This window comes from Panthera leo, chromosome C2 (assembly GCF_018350215.1).
Source record: "Panthera leo isolate Ple1 chromosome C2, P.leo_Ple1_pat1.1, whole genome shotgun sequence".
Lineage (NCBI taxonomy): Eukaryota > Metazoa > Chordata > Mammalia > Carnivora > Felidae > Panthera > Panthera leo.
In genome coordinates, this window is record NC_056687.1 from 133,686,638 (window position 1) to 133,706,617 (window position 19,980).

A 19,980-nucleotide genomic window follows, 5' to 3' on the forward strand; every position below is an offset into this window, starting at 1 on the left:
ATTCTTTTTTTTTTTTTAACATTTATTTTTGAGAAGAGTGAGACAGAGCATGAGCTGGGGAGGAGAGAGAAAGAGGGAGACACAGAATCTGAAACAGGCTCCAGGCTCTGAGCTGTCAGCACAGAGCCCGACGCGGGGCTCGAACTCACGGACCATGAGATCATGACCTGAGCCGAAGTCGGACGCTTAACCAACTGAGCCACCCAGGTGCCCCATTTCTTAAAACATTCTTATTGCTCCTTTCTCTCTTTCCTGTCCTTCTGGAACTCCCAGCTGGTGGGACTGGTGGTGTCCTGGAGCTTTCTTAGTCTGTGCTGATTTTTCTTCATTCTCTTTTCCTTTCTGCTTCTCAGACTTGGTGGTATCAGTTGATCTACCTTCAGGTTTGCTGATTCTTTCTTTTGCTTACTCAGTGAAAATTTCATTTATTTCTTGTACTTTACAAACCCAGAGTTTCTATTTGGTTCCTTAAAAAAAAAAAAAAAATCATTCTTGTCTACTTACTGATAATCTCTTTTGAACGAGACATCATTTTCCTTTAGTTCTTTGTACATGGTTCCCTTTAACTCTTTGAGCATATTTAAAATAGTTCACTTAAAGTCTTTGTCCAGGGGTGCCTGGGTGGCTCAGTCGGTTAAGCATCCAACTTTGGCTCAGATCATGATTGCGCGGTTTGTGAGTTCAAGCCTATGTTGGGCTCTGAGCTGTCAGCACAGCTTTGGAGCCTGCTTTGGATTCTGTGTCTCCCTCTTTTTGCCCCTCCCCTGGTTAAGCTCTGTCTCTCTTGCTCTTTCTCTCTCTCTCTCTCTCTCTTTCTCACTCTCTCTCAAAAATAAATAAACATTTATAAAATTAAAAAAAAAACAAAGTCTTTGTCTAATAAGACCAATGCGTGTGCTTCCTCAGGGACAGTTTCTATTAGTGGCCTTTTCTCCTCTGTATATGAACCATATTTTCTTATTTCTTTACGTGCTGTGTAATTTTTTGTGTGTGGAAAAATAGATATTTTTAATATTGTAGCGTGGCAACTCTGGAAATTAGATTCTCTGCACTCCCCAGGGTTTGTTGCTACTTGTAGCTGCTGTTGCTTGTTTTGTGACTTTCTGTGCCAATTTTGAGCAGTCCGTATTCTTTGTCGTGAGTCAATGCTATCTCTATTCTATTAGCTTAGTGTCTCTCTAGTGATCGGATAGGCATTGATAACTCCGCCTTAGCCTTCACCTCCTGCATGCACAGAACTCGAGGGTCAGCCAGAGGTGAGAGTTTAAAGTTACCTCAGGGCTTTCCTGAGCAGATACTTAGGCCCATGCCTGCACTTGACTATCTAGATTCCCAGGACTCTGTCTGATCGTTTTAGTCAAAAGCTCTACCACTGAGCTATACCCCCTCTTTGTGTGATCTTTTTAAAGCGTTTGTTTGACAAAGCATCTCAATCCCCAAATTTTCTTCCCAAGCTTATTGGTTAGTTCATTGTTTACTCCAACAGTTATTTATTGTCCCAGGCAGCAGCTACTAGTGTATTTACTTTTGAGTGTTTTTGACAACTCCCTCGGGCAGCCGCCTCAGCTTTGGTAGAGTCCCAAGTTAGGAGAGCTGTGGCGGAGCCTGGAGCCCTTCGAGCTGAAGCGACCAGGCAGATCACAACACACAACCACACTTCCTTCAAAACAAACTCCACTCTGCTTCTTCTGGTAATGGTATCTGTACTGGGAATATGGGCTTTTTTCTTCAAGGCTCTTTGCTGAGCTGGAGAGCCGGGGATGGTTCCAGGGTAACTTATAATACCACAAAGTGGCCGGCTTTTCCTGCTGAGATCTAGCTGTTTTTTATTAAGTGTTCCCCTGGTTCCCCTGGTTGCTGCAATATTTTGGTGGTTTCCCAGTTTTAACAAAGTTGATTTTGACAGTTTTGCCAGTTTATTTGATGCTTTTATGGAGCAATGAACTTTTGGAGTTCTCTGCTCTGCCGTTTTCACTAATGTCGTTTACCATCTGACTTTGATTTTATATAGGCTGCTATCAACTTCAAACAGAAACTGCTTAATTTAAACTCAGTCTAGCTCTAAACCTTTCCTGATGAATCTTTCTCACTAATATATATATATTTCTCAATGTATATATATTTCTTTCTCTCTCTCTCTCTCTCTCTCTCTATATATATATATGTATATAATAGACTATGGTCTATAAGCATATCTAGAGCAATTTTATTGATTTTTTTCCAAGTTAATGTAATAAAAATTTAAGGTCTGATGTCTTTTTAATATGATTCCCTTGCACAACAATAAATAAGATAAAGCTTAGAGAATCCTAACAATTGCTGCAAGGTTCAACTTTCCCAGAACTTATCTAATTTCTAAATAAATAATGTTCACTGCATCTCTTGTATGTATTATTTGATTGATGACTGTCTTATCCACCAGTCTAAGAATCCTCTAATACAAACACAGTCTCTGTTTTTATCCATCTCTGTACCCCTAACACTAGGCCTGATGCCTGGCACATAGTAGGTGCTCAAGAAACGTTAGTAGAATGAATGAATAACTATAGGGGCTGTTAGATGAAACACTATGGAGTGAAGACCTTTATGACTTGAATTATCTAGACCTTTAAAATCATGGAGTTACAGGAAATCTTCCTGGGTCAAAGAGTACATATTCAGGTTTTATCCTTAGTTTTTGTGGCTTACTTAGAAAGTACTAAACGCCATATCCTATAGGACCCATCTCTTTTAATCACTTTCTGTTAGACTTTCAGGATAAATTTTTTGTCTGTATTTAAATGAATACAAAATGCTCTTAGGTCATATGGTATCTTTAACAAAAAGAGTGAAATCTAAATTAGAAGTCTCGGGTTTTAGCATTCTGAGCCTCGGAACTGTCAGCTTTGTGAACAGGTTAAGTTTTTCATAACCTTCAGTCACCCACTGATTGTGCCTGTTCGGGGACATTGGCACAGAAAATGAAGGACGATGGACGTCCCTCTTGGCTCTGTAAGGGCCATTGCTGTTTCCAGGGAGGATAGAAGATGGTTTACCCGCGTTGTCAGTGTAAGTCCGTGATACTCTTGAAGGAACAGTTCTTACTGGGTATTAGAAGATACCTTTAGGTCTGAATTTCAGATTTTGTTCCACTTTACTTCATGTATATGGAAGTAAATATACTTAAATCTATTAAATCTACTAAATATAGGTTTTTTTGTTCCTGTCTTTGTCATTTAGTGTGAATGACCTAAGTCACTATGGTTAATTGGCATGTTTTATTGGCACACCTATTTATCTTAACCAGTTCAAGTTATGAAGATGAGCTTTATTGTTCATTTTGTTTATTGCGGTTATCCACTGTACCTTTTTTTGTTTTTTTATTAAGATCTAATTCCCATGCCATAAAACGCACCCTTTTAAAGTGTACATTTCATTCGTTTTTAGTATATTCACAGTTGTGCAACTGTCACCACTATCTATTTAATTCTAGAACATTTTTATCTTCCCTGAAAGAAATATCTTGCCCATTAGCAGTCACTCCCAGCCCCTGGTGACCATAAATTTACTTTCTGTGTCTTTAAATTGCCTATTTTGGACAGCTTATATAAATGGAATCATACCCTATGTGGTCTTTTGCAGCTGGCATGTTTTGCTTAACATAATGTTTTCAAGGTTCTTCCTTGTTGTAGAATGTAGAATCAGTACTTTATTCCTTTTTATGGCTGAATAATATTTCATTATCCAGATTTGCCACATTTTGTTTGCCCGTTCATCACTTGATGGATATGTGGGTTATTTCCACCTTTTAGCTATCATGAATAATGCCACTGTGAACATTTGTATATATTTGTGTGGACATGTGTTTTCACTTCTCTTTGGATATAAACCTAGAAATGGAATCGATGGGTCATATATGGTAACTCTGTGTTTAATTTTCTAAGGAATTGACAGATGTTTTCTAAGGTGGTCCAGGTGACTGTTTAAAGTTCACAAAACAAAGGACTGGCCTAGTCACACTTCTTTATTTAGAAAAAAATTTTTTAATGTTTATTTATTTTTGAGAGAGAGAGACAGAGTGTGTGTGGGGGGGGGGAGGGTCAGAGAGAGAGGGAGACACAGAATCTGAAGCAGGCTCCAGGCTCTGAGTTGTCAGCACAGAGTCCTCTGCGGGGCTTGAACTCAAGAACCCCGAGATGATGACCTGAGCTGAAGTCGGATGCTTATTAACCCATTGAGCCACCCAGGTGCCCCTGCCAAAGCATGCACCCCCATGGAGCACTGTCTCTGGAGGGCCTGGGATATTCCCGGAAAAGGGTCAGAGACCCTTATTAAACAATGACAAAAGATTGAGAGCTTTTAGTGTGCTATCTAATGTGAATTGCAAAGAGGAGGATACGCAGCATGTTTGCACACTTATTTTGCTACAAACCACTTTTCAAAGGGCAGCTTATAGGATGTAACACGCTTCCATTCCCTGATCCAAGTCTGTTTTCCAAGTGAGAAACTGAGGTCTAGGGAGGCAGCCAAAGTCTCCATGTTAATTAATTTCGTAATTGCTGAGGGAGCACCTCCCACCTGCTAACCTCAGTGTTAGGCACCGGGGAGACAATGACAGCAAATATGGGACAGGTGACTCCAGCACTGGGTGAGTAGTAAGTAGAGGACAGTGCATTGAACCTGGGGCACCTGTGGATGTGACAGTAGACCAGTTGGAGAGACAGATTTTGATTCTTTGAGTAATAATTGAAGCCAGGGACTGGATGAGGGCACCCTAGGGATGAGGAGGCAAGGATAGACCATCAGTATTTAAGGGTGCACAAAGAGCAGCCCCAGATGGAGACCAAGGAGGAAAGAGGAGGAAGAATTGGGACAGGCCAAGGGCTGCCTTCTGATAGTGCAGAGAAGCAGCACAGGCCATAGAGGCGGAGGCTTGTGTTCTGAGTCCTGCCTGCCTTGCTCACAGGTTGTGTGACACTGGCTACGTGTCACTCTAATTCGCAAAGGTTTGATTCATAAAAGGGCTGTAACTGTAAACCTACTTTATCAGCTGGTAGTGAAGCCTCGATAAAGTTTGCACGGTTCGAAGGATCATACTTGGCATACACGAAGTGCTCAGTAAACATTGGGTGATAGCATCATTCTTATTATCAAGAAGAGGACTTGGAAACACCTGCCGTGTTCAGGATCACAGAGGTTGTGGGTGACCTTGGCAAAAATCCATTTCAATGGAGTGACAGTTCGAGGAGTGAGTAGGAGGTCGAAGAGTAGAGGCTGTGAATTTAGACATTTCCTTAAGGTTAGTTATGAATGGTTTGGCGGAGGACTGTTGCTGGGGACCAGGAGGACAGGTTTAGGAGAAATCGATAGGAGAGGTTTGAGCACACTTAACTGCGGAGAGTGAGAGGCTGGGGAGCTGGCAACGGTGAAGCTCAGCAAGGGCTGGGGATAATTAGGAAACAAACAGCTTAGGAAGGCGCACGGGATGGGCCCCAGAGCGAAATTGCCTTATGCCAGGACTTGCCTCAGAGCATCCAGATACCAGGGCAACTGAGACTGGCACGTTCCTGAAAATCAGGGTTCAGTGCACCATTGTGGCATTCTCTGCATAAAGAGAACATATGTCATACGTATCCTGAAAGGGCTCCTGGGAAGACAGGCAAGAGTCAGAGCATCTTGGTAAAGTCTTCTAACACCCTGGGAGTCTCCTTGGAATGCAGATTCACTTTGCAGCCATTATTAACTTAAAAGGAAAAAAAAAAAAGCTTCCCAAATTTCACTCTGAACTGCAGCCATTGGCGCCTGTCCTGATTTCCCCGTGCACGGATGCATCTGCCAACACTCCCTCCTCCTCTGGTAGCCGTTGATGGGTTGTTCTTCCCGGTGTCCTGTATGAAGCAGGAGGAATTCCTACTCTCCCCCAGTCTTAGAGGGTTGGGGAAGCCCAGGCCTCCCAAAACTTACAGAGAGGGGGACGCTCTCTGTTTCCTGACACAGGAGCTAGTTGAGGTTAAGGAGCCTACTCCATGCTTGAAGATCCGAAGGAGCACGCGCAGCATGTGGATAGCTGGTGCACACCTCCACTGCCCTGTAGGGCCGAGTGTGCAACTCCAAGTCTAGGCTTTGTTTCCACACTGCTTTCTGGACTCCCCAAGGAAGGCCTGCATGGTACCTCCCATAGGCTCTCAGGGACTGTCAGAAGGCCGACACCTCTCTTTACAGATGGAGAAATACTGTGGGAGGCGGCTAGCACAAGGACGCAGAAGGGCCACATGATTCTGAATTTAGAGCCGGGGTCTTCCGGCCAGAATTTGCCTAGTGTGCCTCCTCCCTCAGGACCTGGAACGGGGCTCTTTGGCGATACGTGCTCCTAGTTTATTCCCTTTTCTTTTTGTCTAAAAAACATTTAATGCGGGTTAGAGTATGCTTTTGATTATTTCTCCATTTAACTTGAGGAAGTAACCTCACCGGTTCCTATTTTTGTTCCCGTCATTTTGAAGCCAGGGAAGACTTCCTGAGTAGATGGAAGAACACCCAGATTTTGAGGGAGTGCTCCAAGGGCACGAATACTTGCGGCTGAGAGAAAACAGTGGCCCTCCCTCGACTACTGCAGGCAAGAGCCAGTATTGGGAACAGCTGTGTTTAAAAGTCTCCTAATTGTTATTTATTCTGTCTGTGGATCTGCAGTCCAACAAATGTATGAATAGGACCTTTGCTGATCGTATCTCCTTGTTTTGATCAGAACTGCTGTAAATAAGGGGGCTATAGCGTACTGTTTGCTTAAATTCCTAGTGCTTTTACCACAATTCAGTGTTTTTTCTTTTGATACAGCCTACTTCAGCCTCTGTTCATTTCTAAGAAGTCGAATGTAGAGTAGTTAACCTAGAGTTCTGGAAACCCCCTGAGGGACTACGTCTCAGGTCTATGAACCCTGTCGCCTCTCTGAAACCTGAGTCCCTGGTTTTCTTATGCCTCATAGAACCCTCCTGAACTTCAGCATGTACTGAATTGTCTCAGTAAGTCTCCTCCTCTTCAGTAGTTCATGTGTCATTAATGGCATTGTTTCCAAGACCCAAGCAAGAAATCTTGGAAGGATCTTTACCTCCTTTTTTGCTCACCTCCAGCCTGCATTTGATTACTCCCATCTTCTGAGATGTGTATTCTAGTGAAGTCAGCCTGCACTCTTTCCTCTGTGTGACTGCAGGTGGGGGTGTGGGGCCTGTCTCTTTACAGGAATGCTTCTGCTTGGAATTCTCTTAATTTTGGCTAGTTCCCAGCCCCCCACCCACATGTCATATCTTCAGCAGAGCCCTTCCTCCCTGAGCCCCCTTCCCAGGGAGATGTCTTTCCTTTGTCCTCTGGATTGCTATTTCTTCTTTCACTTCAATCTGCATGAAATTATTTGGTAATTTTGTATTTGCGGGTTTGACTCTTTGGCTAGATTATGGGATCTTTGAGGATAGGAATCCAGTTTGTACTTAAATATGTGTTTGGCACATGTCAGCACAAAAACTAGGGGCTGCATTTAATTGACTTGAATTTAGAAAAAGATATATGGGATCAAAGAGGAACCGTTAAATGATGCTTATTATTTCTTGGTTGATCTCTTTTTAGTCTTTTTTTTTTTTGTCTTCCTTACTCGTTTGCTTCTCTCACTTAGAAAGAAGTACATAAAAGTTCTGTTCCTATAAAAACAATTTAAATATAGTCTTTCTGTATCAACAGATAGAATAACCTGGTATCTAATAACTAGATAATGGTTACATTATCACTGTTCTGTCCAAACGCAGTTTCATTAACATCTGTTGACGTCATAGAGACAAGGCATCCTCTTAGAGGCTGAGGGTCCAGGTTCCAGGCCTGGTGCTGCCATTTATGACCTGAATGACCTCAGCTATGTCTCCAGTGTTTTTTAGGCTCTGTATAAGAGGAGACTAATAATACCTACCTGATAACATTGTTTTAAGGATTAGATGAGATATTGGATATGAAAGGGTTTTGTAGTGTAAGACATAGTGTAAATTCTGATATAGAATAACTTCTCATGTGGTTTTTAAGTTGAATCTGAATTTATATACATTAGTTAATTAGGCCTGGATTTGATAATCTACTAGTTGGTTTATGTAGTATCATCTGTAAGCATGTGTGATGTTTCAAGAACTCAGTTTTCCAAATCTTTCTCTATTTCATGTCAGTAATATCCTTTTTTGGTATTAACGCCTTAGGAATATTATTTCAACTGATTGTTCTATAAGACCATTGGACTGAAATTTTTCTTCTCACTTAAAAATTTTTGGAATTCTCATTATTTCTCTCCCATGTTTTGGATAATATTGAATTAATGGTATCATATTTTTAAAGGTTTTATTTATTTTTTTTGAGAGAGTGTGCAAGCGAGGGAGGGGCAGAGAGAGGGGGACAGAGGATCTGAAGTGGGCTCTGCACTGACAGACTGATAGTAGCAACCCCGATGCGGGTCTGAAACAAACGGACTGTGAGATCATGACCTGAGCCAAAGTTGGACACTCAACCAGCTGAGCCACCCAGGTGTCCCTTAATGGTGTTGTTCAAAAAAAACTTGGTAATAAGATTTAGCAGTTTTTGGAGGTATTTGTTTTCATCTCGGCATGAAGACAAGAAGTAAGAGATGTTTCATGGTTATCATTATTTTGTTTGGCATTTCTGCCGAATTTTCTCTCCATCCATTGCCGTTCTCCTTTGGGAAGAGGCCTCCACTGCATAGTCATATGCTGGTTTGTATGGGGTGAGCATGATACCTGGTTGGCACCAGGATATGTAGGAGATCTAGAACATAGTCTTCCCTTGCACATGTCTTTAAGGTGTAGGAGAAACGAATTTGAGGTGTGATCTACAACTTACCAGTTGTAGACAGAATCTAAAACCCAGTTCTAGTCAAGGGGAAATCAGCCTGCCCTGTTGTCCTGCCATGTTGGCTGTGCCAAGTCAAAGGAAAAGGAAGAGCCCATTGGAATGAAGGAGTTTTTTTTTTTTCTCCCTCTTTTTTTCTTCCTTTTCTTGTTTTCCTTGTTCTATCCATTTTTTATGGTAATATGAGCTCTAAGGCAGAATTTATAGTTAGTACTATTTGGCTGTACGAATTCATAGTTTTACTTTTCCTTTAAGGTTGATTTCAGCGCCACTTCCTGGGAAGAAACCATACTAGTTACACACTGCCTCCAAGAAAATGTAATGTACCTAAGTATTGTTAGACAGGGGGAGTACTTTATAGTGGCTGCAGCTCAGGACATTCTTGGATGAAGGACTGAGAAAGAGGAGCAGAGTAGACCCAGGAGAGAAGGCCACAGCCCTCCTCTGAGATGTACTTTAATTACCTAGCAGGCACCGCCGCATGTGAGAGCCTTGTCCCAGAACACTGGACATTGTAAGGATTTTTTATGTGGGGGAGGGGAAAGGGTATGTTAAAATCTCCTATGAAGAGTTTTGTCGAACATTCGTACCTAGTTAAATAGGAATCCACAGTAGGCCATCATTGAAATACGTAGCACGTTAACGAGGCTGAACAGTAGGGTTATACAAGGAGAAGTCTCCCTCACCATCTCGGCCCCTGCCCCTCAGTTTCCCTCCCCACAGGTGTGTGGTCCCAGAGACGGTCGATGGACGTGCTTGCTCTTCGTAGACACATAGCAGCATATGACAATAGTGTTCATCACTTTGCTTGTTTTTCACCTCACGCTACTTCCTGGTATTTTCCAAGTCGGTCTGTGAAGACTTTCTCATTCTCATGGCTGCACAGTACTCTACTGTATTGATGTATAATTTATTTGACTGGTTTCCTCTTAAGGGACATTTAGGTTGCTTTTCATCTTTGATTATTACCAAAGGATCCGGAATGAAGGAACTGGTTTTTAAATTCTCTTCCTGGTTTGAGAAAGCTGAACTAATAAGATGTGCTGTGTTGATATGATTTTAATAGTTTGTCCTAGAAAAAAGAATAAAAGAAACTATGTAGACTCTCTGTTTCCAAAACAATAGAAATCACATCTTAAAGCTTAAATGCTTAAAGCAGAACTAATAAGGACCCAAGAACCACAACAATGGTCTAAAAATGTGCGGCTTCAGTACGTCTATGCAGGCAGCTATGCCCAGGTGTATGTACTATGGAAGAGCTGAGCATGTGTAAGAGATGTTGTTGGTGTCGCGGTCCGTGAATAAAGGAGGGAGCTACTGCGCAGGCAGACCTTTGTGTCCTCTGAAAAGACCAAGCAGTGATAAAGGAGACCTAGATGCCAGCAAACTTCAGTGACCCACACACAGTTCCAATACAGTGCGGCCATTGCTCTATGGGCTAAGTGCAGGCACTGTGGCAGCACGTGCTCTGGAGCGACGTCTAACTCAAGTGTGGCAGAAACAGGAGAGGTTTACCCCGAGGGGGGGCCTGCTAAGCTGAGCCTTGAAAAATGTGTTTGGGGTGCATAAGTTAGCTATGGGGTGGAATAGTGTAGGGACCGTGTTCTCAGGGAGGAAACAGCAGCATGCCCAGAGACCATCAGGTCCATTGGAGGAACTTCAAAGTGTGTCTGAGGTGGAGTGGGGAGAGGAGGCCTGCAAGGCGGTCCCGGGTCAGGGTATCCACAGCTCTCTGTGAGAAGTAAGGAGTTGGGACTTAGCAATGGGAGGCCACTGATACTGGGTGTGTGAAGTAACCTGCCTTGTGTTTGTAAGATCTCATGCTGACTGCCAGGCGGAGAAGGAGCTGGGAAGGGAGCTGTTGCAGTCATCCGAGTGAGGGGCGATTGCTGGACACAGGTGTGGAGGCAGAGACACAGCCCTCTGGTTGTTTAGTTAAAAAAGAATTAAAAACCGTGCATTTAATACACACATCTTTATGAGCTTTCCGTATTGTTTCTTTGAATAAACCTTAGAAGTGGAATTGCTGAGTCAAAGGAAATGAGATTTTAAAATCTTTTAGTAATGTAGTCAAATCGCTTCCGTAAAGGCTTTACCAATTTTCAGGTGCGCTGGCAATTCGGACACTGCCAGCTCCCCACAGCTTTACCGTCACTGAGTGTTACCGTTCCTGGGAATGGACATCAGTCTAATAAGCGGGAAATACATGTCTTTCCTCTGTTTTAATTTGTTTCCATGAGTACTGGTGAGCTTGAAGTTTTTTCATGTTTACCTATGAATTATATTTCCACAAATTGCATATTCATGTTTTTATTTTTCTCTTCAACCGTTTATCTTTGCCTTTTTGATTTCTAGGGGCTCCATAAATGTTTAACCCTTTGTCTTTTATATATATTGCCCCTATATGTTCTGATGTTCTTCTAATTTGTTATTCTGCTTACTTTTGTTCAGGTTGTTTTACTGAGCAGAAAGATTGTGTTTAAATGCAATAAAATGTTTTGCTCATGCTTTCTGCCTTTAGTTTAGTACCCAGAAAGTCCTTCCTCAACCCTGGGTTATATAAATATTGGAATTCGTATAAAATATTCACATTTACTTTCATCTTCTACCTTTAAATGCTTAATTGATCAGGATTTTTTTGGTGTGAGATGTGTTGTGGGAATCTACCTTTTTAGTTCCCAATGGTTAAAGAAAAAAGTTAAATCTTTTCTGAAAGCAAAAATCAGGAACCCTCTCCCAAGTCTAGCAAAGAATTTTTAGGCAGTTTGTGTGGGGAGGCAGTCTCAGAGACTGGATTTAGAAAAATTGGTATTTCTGAGGATTTTGATACTATTTTACATGGTCAAAAGAATCCAATACATGGGAAAGTTCAGCTCATAACATATTGCCCACAGTTAATACGGGGTTGCAATCTGCATTTCACCAACTCAGAGTTATCCTTTCTCTTTGACACATTAAATTAACTTTGGAATGACTTTTCAGATGGATGGTGGCTCTAATCTTTGTGTATTCATAGGTTCCTTTCTACACAGGACATCCAGGATGACCCATTCTCTTGACTAAGGCAGAGGCAATAAGATCAACACCAAAGATTGTAGAGTCTTGACCCTCAGTGCTGAAGCAAAGCCTCAAAATGACTCAAGAAATTTTAGACAATAAAATGCCGTAGTCCCTGACATTCATCATTTTGGCAGCAAGATAAACATTTTCTAAACTTTTAGAAACAAATATATATGTGTACACACACACACACACACACACACACACACACACACACACACACATTAACACTCTGGAGCTTGATTTATTTTTCCTGAGAAAAAGCACTGCCCTGTTGTGCCTGTTTAGGAGAGAATGAGAGAGGAGTCTGGTGACAGGACAGTTTGTACATGCCCTCTGGGGCTGTGCTGTTCCTTTTAGTATATGCCCTTGGCTCTCCAGTGAAGCCTTGCTTCCCAGGAAGTGCTCTTTGCAAGAGTCTGAGGTGTGGTTTGGTGGCTTTCAGGCCACCCAGATGCCATGTGTATCTGTTTGATAAATTCTGTGGTTTGTCTGTTCTGTGTTTTGCCATCTTGTTTAAGAAAAAAAAAGGAAAAAAGCAAGCAAGCAATGATATGTTAAATGTTTATCATTTTACATGAATTTATGGAGAATCTAAGTGTAATTGCACTCCTGAAACAACTAAAGGAATTTTCTTGAGGTGATTTGGTCTTTTTTTGAGGATATAAATATCAACTATGAAACCGTACATTAAGATTTTCTAAATACTTTTTTTTTTCAGCGCGCTAAGCAATAGTTTTTCAAAAAGAAAGGCTATAATTGGCTACTCTTTGCATATCCGAGATCAATAAGAGAAGGTGTATTGGAAAGTCATCCTTTTTTAAATTATGGCACAGGTTTTCTGCTATTATCCAAGTAGAAGTATTAACCCTTAAATCTTATCTTTATAGTTCAGGCTTTCCAGCATCAGCTGGATTTGGGGTTGGATAGGTCTTTATTGTGGGGGCTGGTCTTTGTACAATAGGATGTTTAGCAGCATTCCTGGCTTCCACTCCCTAGAAGATAGTAGTATTCCCCCCACGACCAGGGCAATTAAAAAATGTCCTTGCAAACCTTGTAAAATATCCCCTTGGGGGGCATATAATCCCTGGTTGAGAACCACTGTTGTCATCAACGCAGAGAAGGTGAAGTTGGTCAGATCAGGAATTAGTTCTCTTCAGGGCAGTAATAGGCCACTGGAAGAATCCCTTTACCTGGACTTCAGTGGAAAAACAATGAAATCTCATAGCACTGAAAGACACTGATTAAACTAACAAGTTTCAATATAACAATATTGAAAATGAAATCAGTGAACTGAGACCTGAGGATAGACTTGAAAATCTGGGAGGTTATTTTCTAGAAAGACTGATCTGATGTGGGCTTCAGTTGATTCCAGGCAAAGGACAGGAATCATATGGCACTTCTATGGTAAATCAGTTATGGCCGTTAAATTTAGTTGTTTGCTGCGCTAATGGCATAAATCAAAGAACAGGATGCTTCTTTCCGAAAATATCCTCCTGCCCTTCTAAACTGTGCTGGCTATGCAAGATTTGCTGGCCTTCTGTGGATGGTTGACCTATTCAGATGAAACACCCACCTGCTGTGAAAAATCTGGAAAATCACCCAAAGCCTGTAACAAAACCCTTACTTGGTTGTGTGTTTTAATGACTACACGTTATACACTTGGCTAGAAATTAGTGGTGTGTGTTTTCCTCTCCTATGGTTCAATTTCCACTGTTGCCGATTTTTAAAGGTGCTTCCTTTTTATTAACACTGGTAGTACAGGTCAAACAAAAGATAAAAGAGCAGACTCAGTCTCTAGCAGAGAATCTTAATTTTAGGATATATATACATACATATAATACATATATAATATGTATATATTATACCTATGTATTTATACATACAATATGCATATATAGGATATGAATTATTGTATATGTATAATGTATGTATATATGTATTATATATGTATATATATCATATGTGTATAATTTATGTAAGTGTATAATATTACCATTTTATGTTGGATTTTTTATAGTGTAATAGAAATTACTTTATGAAAAATAGGTCTGAAAGGTGGCAATTGATGTGTAATTTGATGTTCCATATTCAAATTTAGTTGTCTTACATAATTTTGAGTACTGCTTTCAACCTTAACTGCCTATCTAATGCAGTGTGTTAATTCATTGTTAAATATATTTTTATTAACTACTTAGCTGGAGTGAATTATAAATCCCCTGCCAAAAACATTGCTTTGCTTATATTGGACAAGCGATTAGTCATGTTTGGATCTGTTTTTAAAAAACATTTTGGTGATTTTAAAAAGCTTTCAGATAATTACATTACGGATGAACTGTTTCTACACTGTATAAATTGCCCTTTAATGCATTTTTAAAGGACTGTAAAATAATAATTAGAACTTATAATTATAGTCAACTTTCAGTGATCATTGCTAATAAAGGAAAGAAGAGGTATTGTAGAAAACAAAAAAGCACTTGGAAAGAAATGCAAGACACCTAGCTGTCCTCAGTGTCTCTCTGTCCAGCCTGCACTGTTAATATACAGTAGGAGTTGACCAGCCAGTGGTGGGGGGGAAGCCACAGACTCGGAGAAAACTATCCACTTGTGGAAGACGGTGTATTAATGTTTTGTTTTGTTTTTTTTCTAGCAGATTTTCATTAGCTCTTGTCTGAATGCATTTCCATATGCAATCAAGAAATAGGAACCCATTTTTTATTGCCTACAATAAGTACAAAGATAGCATTTAGAAACATTTTGATGAAACTGATGTCAGACTCTATTCTAACTGGATGCCTTGTGGAAACACCTATAACAAAAAATGTCCCCAGGGCCTCTCTTTCCTTTGCCTCTTCTTTTGTTAATGCCCCTCCCAGGCATGAGTTCTTTATATCAAGGATTTACATTCTGCTTACCCCTTCCATATTTGTGACTGAAAAAAGAGACAGCTGACACTGTCTAAAAATTAGAGCAGAAGAATTCAGCAATATGAGAAAAATTTATGCAAGTGTTTGAGGGAGGATATTAGTCCCGTCTCTAACTTTTATTCAACTTAAAAGCAGATTTAATAGCTATCCATAGTTTGTTTGAATTATCTGACCTTGTCGCTGTCTAAATATAGACATTTCGAGGAACACTGCGGACCCATGATTTATGTTTTGGCTTCCTTCAAATCAACTAAGGCACATATGTGCTTGTGCAAATGTTGGAAATCTAATTCTCACTGTAGATAGCACCAAGGGTGAACGGGTGATCCCACACTCTTTCTCATCATGTTTTCTTTCAGGGCCATAGCTGAATAGCTATTGCAATTTGGATAGATCCAAACTACTAGTGTTTAGTCTTCTAGAGCTTCTAGGTCCATTGATTTAGAAACAAATGTAGTTTATTTATTTAGTCTGTGGATTTTTCTTTTTAAATCCTTATTTTAGAAGAGTCTGTTGGTTACATTTATTGGGATGTGGCAATAATGAGGCTGAAGTCATGGGACTGATCTCTGCATCCAGCTCTTAGCTTTGTCCGATTCCGTTATTGTATATTGTGGTGCCTCTAATGAGGTGGTCTTTGGGGGCTGGGGCCAAAGAGAGCATCCTTCCATTCCACAGATTCTTGTGACTATCTGTTGTGCTGGGCGAACAAGGTGACCGCAAACACATAAGTCAATGAGAAAAAACGATCAGGTAAGGGCATGCTGATTATTAAAATTAGGTGAGGCAATCCAACGATAGTTTTTTCTGGAATAAAGTTGATAAAGATGGATTAGTCCTCAGTGGAACAAAAATGATTGATGGATTTGTTAACAGTCCAGGGTCTTGTTGTATTTGCACTGCACAGAATACCGGGGACAGCTTTCATTGGGGTGATACTTTTGTTATTTGCACTCCATCTGTTTCTCTGCAAAGTGACATATTTTAGAAAACCTCAGAAAAATGTTTGCTTCCAGACACTATAGAAGGAGAAGAAACTGAGAGACTGTCCCCATGCTGCACGGCAGTGGGGGAGCAGAGAGAGTCCCCGAACATGTGGGTGGCCTGTGGTACCTGGGCCTTCAGGTGTAAAGAAATAATAATAATTCATACTGTAAAAACAAAATTCTGTAATTGAGACAGTGGCATTCAAAGCCTTGTTCAAAACGAGAGGGGTTTGAGGGAAACCATAGAGAATAAGAAAAAAGACTTGTTAAATGATAGGAAGACAGGGAGCATGTGGATTCCATTCAAGTGCAAAGCATCCAGGCAGCTGCACCCTTCTTCCCTGCCTTCCCTGCAGCCTCTGGGGTGAGCTGTCCCTCTGGTGGGCCAGCACTCCCTGTCCCTCCGGCCCTTCGCCTCACCCATGGATGCTTTTTCTGCATTGGCTTTCCTCCCTCATGCCCCAAACCCTCCTCCTTTAGGGACAGCATCGTCTGTTCAGTTTTCCTCCTCGTCAGTTTTGTTGTGGGAGAGTCTTAGTGTCTGTCTCGCTGTGTCCCCCACAGCTGTGTATAGCCTGGGGTTTGCTTTTACAAGGGCCACCAACAAGTTCCATATTGTAAAATTTAGTCCTTTTAAAACAAGCCATAGTATGAGGTCAACGGGGGTTTGAATCTTGGCTCTGCTACAGATGAATCAAGTGACATTAGATAAGTCGCTTGCCCTCTCTGAGCCTTACATCATAAAATGGGATGCTGACCACTTCTGTTACACAGACTGAGCGTGACAAGGTAGAAATGTGCGGAATAAGCGTCTACTAAAGTGTGCGGCGCGTGGTTCCTCAGCCCACGGGAAAGGCCCCATGAGGGGCCTCCTACGTCTGCACAGAGCCGGTGCCCTTCCCGCCGCCCCTGACTTTGTGGGCCCGCGGTCTTCCTGCCACTCCCAGCCCTGGGCCTCCACGCTGTTGTCCGCAGGTTTGCTTCTGACGCCGCCTGCGGCTTGCGGGCCGCACTGTTGCGGGGAGGCTGCGAGGGGTTGGCCCTCCGCCTGCTCCTCTTCTCCCCATGTGGCTCCTGAGGGTGCTTATGGTTCTCAGGCTCATCTCTGTTGCCTGCCGATATTTTCACTGGGATGCCCGATATCCCCTTCCCTCAGCCATCACCTCTCAATTCCACTGTCACATTTCCCTCTTACCTGTTCTTGTTCCTTCTGTATTTGCTTTCCCTAAATGTAATTGTCGCATAGAGTGATTTCTGGACGACAAATCCATCATTCCCTGTTGAAAACCCTTCAGCCAAGGCTTCGGCCCAGCAGCGTGAGCTTTAACACCTCACGTGACACTCAAGACCCCTTTCCCCCGGAGCCTGCCTGCTTGGCAACCGGTTCGCGTCCCTCCCCGTGTCGCGGTAATGCCCTAATATCCACCGCCGGCCGGGCTGCTAACACGTTGCACTTGCTTCTCAAGCTTCGTGACGTTTGCTCGGCCTGCACTGCCTTTCCTCCTTTCTTCGCATGGCTCACTTTTGCTTACCCTCAGCACAGACTTTGTCTGCACAAGGCCCTGCGAATCCTGGGCGGAGCACGCCCCCTCCCCGCCCCGTGTCCCCCACGGCACCCCGCCTGCTGCACAGGCTGTCATTGTGACCCATTTTCAAATGAGTAAATAAAACGACAGAGTGGACTGGAAGAGGAGATGCTATTTTACATGCTCGTGTGTGAATGTACACAGGGTTGCTGTGTAAACTGTAGGTTTTCTTCAGGGGCACAACAGAAAAGTTTGAAAAGCTCAGATCTGCCAGGCTCTGCCGAAATTACGTTTGTGCCTCCCCATGGATTATAAACCCCTCGAGAGCAAGGACTGCTCTTATCCTCTTAGCCCTAACGTTTTGCCAAGTATGTAGTCAAATAAAAAGTTTGTTATGTGGAATCTGCTAATCCTCAAAGAAGCAAAAAGGAGGGGGAGATAAGGGGGTACATGGGTTCCTGGGATGAAGTGCATGATTGTGTGTGAAGTTGTGTGTGAAATACATGATTGTTCTGACACTAAGTGCGTCACTAGCTCTGGGCCCCCACACTGAGGCTCTGTGTCCTGTGGACCAGTCGAAGCCTGTGTGGGACACGTCGAGTGAGGATCTGCTGAAGAGAGAACCTGTTCTCTCGTCCAACTGTGTATGAGAGATTCTGTGATTGTTGGGGGCGGGGGGGCGGGGAGCAGCTCTCTGTTACTTTAGGGACGCTGAGCTCCACCCCGTCAGACTGTGAAATGGCTTTGCTGCAGCCAGGGCAGCCGAGGAAGGAAAGGGCAGTTGGGTGAGCGGTTCCATGTAGACTGTCCTGTGCATTTTCCTCTGGCAAGCCAGAAAACACCCCCCCCACCCCCCCGCTGGCAGAGGAGTGCATCCTCCCCTCCCAGGGGCCCACTGAGGCCATCCTCAGAAGCAGCCTTGGGGCTGGAGCCTCGGGGTGCTCGCGCATGGCATCCCCACACTTCCCTCCTCGTCTTCCCTCGCTGCCCTGCTCTTAGCCCTGCCAGGGACCGGTCGTGACTCTGTAACACACGCCACTCTTCCCTTCTGGGTTGTTCTGTCCTCTTTCTGGGCTCCTTGTCTTTCCAGCTCAGCATGTGTCCTCAGTACCCTTACTGTTTCCTCTCGTTTGTTCCACTGTCTTCTCACTCCGCCTTCCTCCTCCTCTTCCATCCCTCCCCTACGCTGCCTCAAAAGCAAAGAATAAAAGAAACAGCTGGATGTCCGAGGACTTCCACTTCTTTGGGCACCCTCACTTAACAGAGCGAAAGGAATCTGTTGTGGTGTTACCGACCACATACTAAAAAATGGTCCTCCAGGGGGCCACACCTTGCTTACCTCCGTCTTTGTGGCGTAGCATGAGACCATGCCCCAAGTAGGGAACGCTGGCCTGGCGCAGTCTGCTGTCCAGCCAGATTGCGTTACTAAGTAGTAAGTATGGTGCCTCTTGGCTGGCTTGCCCCTCGCATCTCCCCCCTCTCTCTTCCATGCCCTGATCTGTCTCCTTTCAGATGTTGTAATCAGTGCTTCATTTTATAATCCTGACATAAACGGCTTTGACACAAATGACAATCTTGACAGATTTGATATTATTAAAAATACCAGCTGAGGAATATGTTTGCACTTCTTGAGGTCAGACACTTCATTTGTGAGAAGTTGATTCTCTGAGTCTAAACGGGTGGGTCACGGGGAGTGCAGCTCTTCTCTGTCCCGGCTCTGAAATGCTTCCACTGGCAGGTCGCCTCCTGAGGGTTGCTTGGGGTACAGTCCGAGCTACCTGAGAGAAGTAACTGCTGGAAGGCTTGACTGCCAGCCTATCCTGAGAGCCCTCAAGCTTGGCAGGAGTTTGGGCAGCAAAGGATCAAGGACCTAGCTTTTTTTTTTTTTAAATTTTTTTTTTTTTTAAACGTTTATTTATTTTTGAGACAGAGAGAGACAGAGCATGAATGGGGGAGAGTCAGAGAGAGGGAGACACAGAATTGAAACAGGCTCCGGGCTCTGAGCTGCTAGCACAGGGGCCCGATGCGGGGCTCGAACTCACAGACCGCGAGATCGTGACCTGAGCCGAAGTCGGCGCTCAACCGACTGAGCCACCCAGGCGCCCCAAGGACCTAGCTTTAAAAAAAAAAAAATCTTCCTATGTTGGCATTATTGTTTTTCTAATTTTGCACACAGTGCATATTTTCCACAGAAAAAAATCAGACATAGTAGAAAGTTTTTAAAAAGAAAATGAAAAATTACACACTTTCTTACTGTCTCCTCGTTAGTGTATAGTAGGCTTTTGCATATACATATAACATATATAATACTTTTAAAATGTTATTCCGAAATGTCATTATATTACCAGCTTTTTAAAAACTTAATATATCAGCACAGATTATCTATCCATGTAATCAGTATAGTTTTACAACGTTATTTTAATATTTTCAAGGTGTTTTATTATTGGGTAATTCTATAATTTTTTTTTTTAAATTTTTTTTAACGTTTATTTATTTTTGAGACAGAGAGAGACAGAGCATGAACGGGGGAGGGGCAGAGAGAGAGGGGGAGACACAGAATTGGAAGCAGGCTCCAGGCTCTGAGCCATCAGCCCAGAGCCCGACGCGGGGCTC

The 19,980-nt window shown here is 42.7% G+C and overlaps 1 protein-coding gene across 5 annotated transcripts in view; it reads left to right on the forward strand.

The window, feature by feature from the left end:
* Positions 1–19,980, forward strand: part of PLCL2 (phospholipase C like 2) — a 194,878-nt gene that overhangs the window by 43,487 nt on the left and 131,411 nt on the right. Inside the window, exon 1 of one of the 5 annotated variants that reach the window (XM_042954820.1) lies at positions 2,265–3,048. The exons of the other annotated variants lie outside the window; for them this stretch is intronic. Coding sequence (XP_042810754.1) covers positions 2,971–3,048 — 78 coding nt within the window. The 5' untranslated portion in view covers positions 2,265–2,970. Of the gene's footprint in view, positions 1–2,264; positions 3,049–19,980 lie in introns of those variants that run through there. 5 annotated transcript variants of the gene reach the window in all.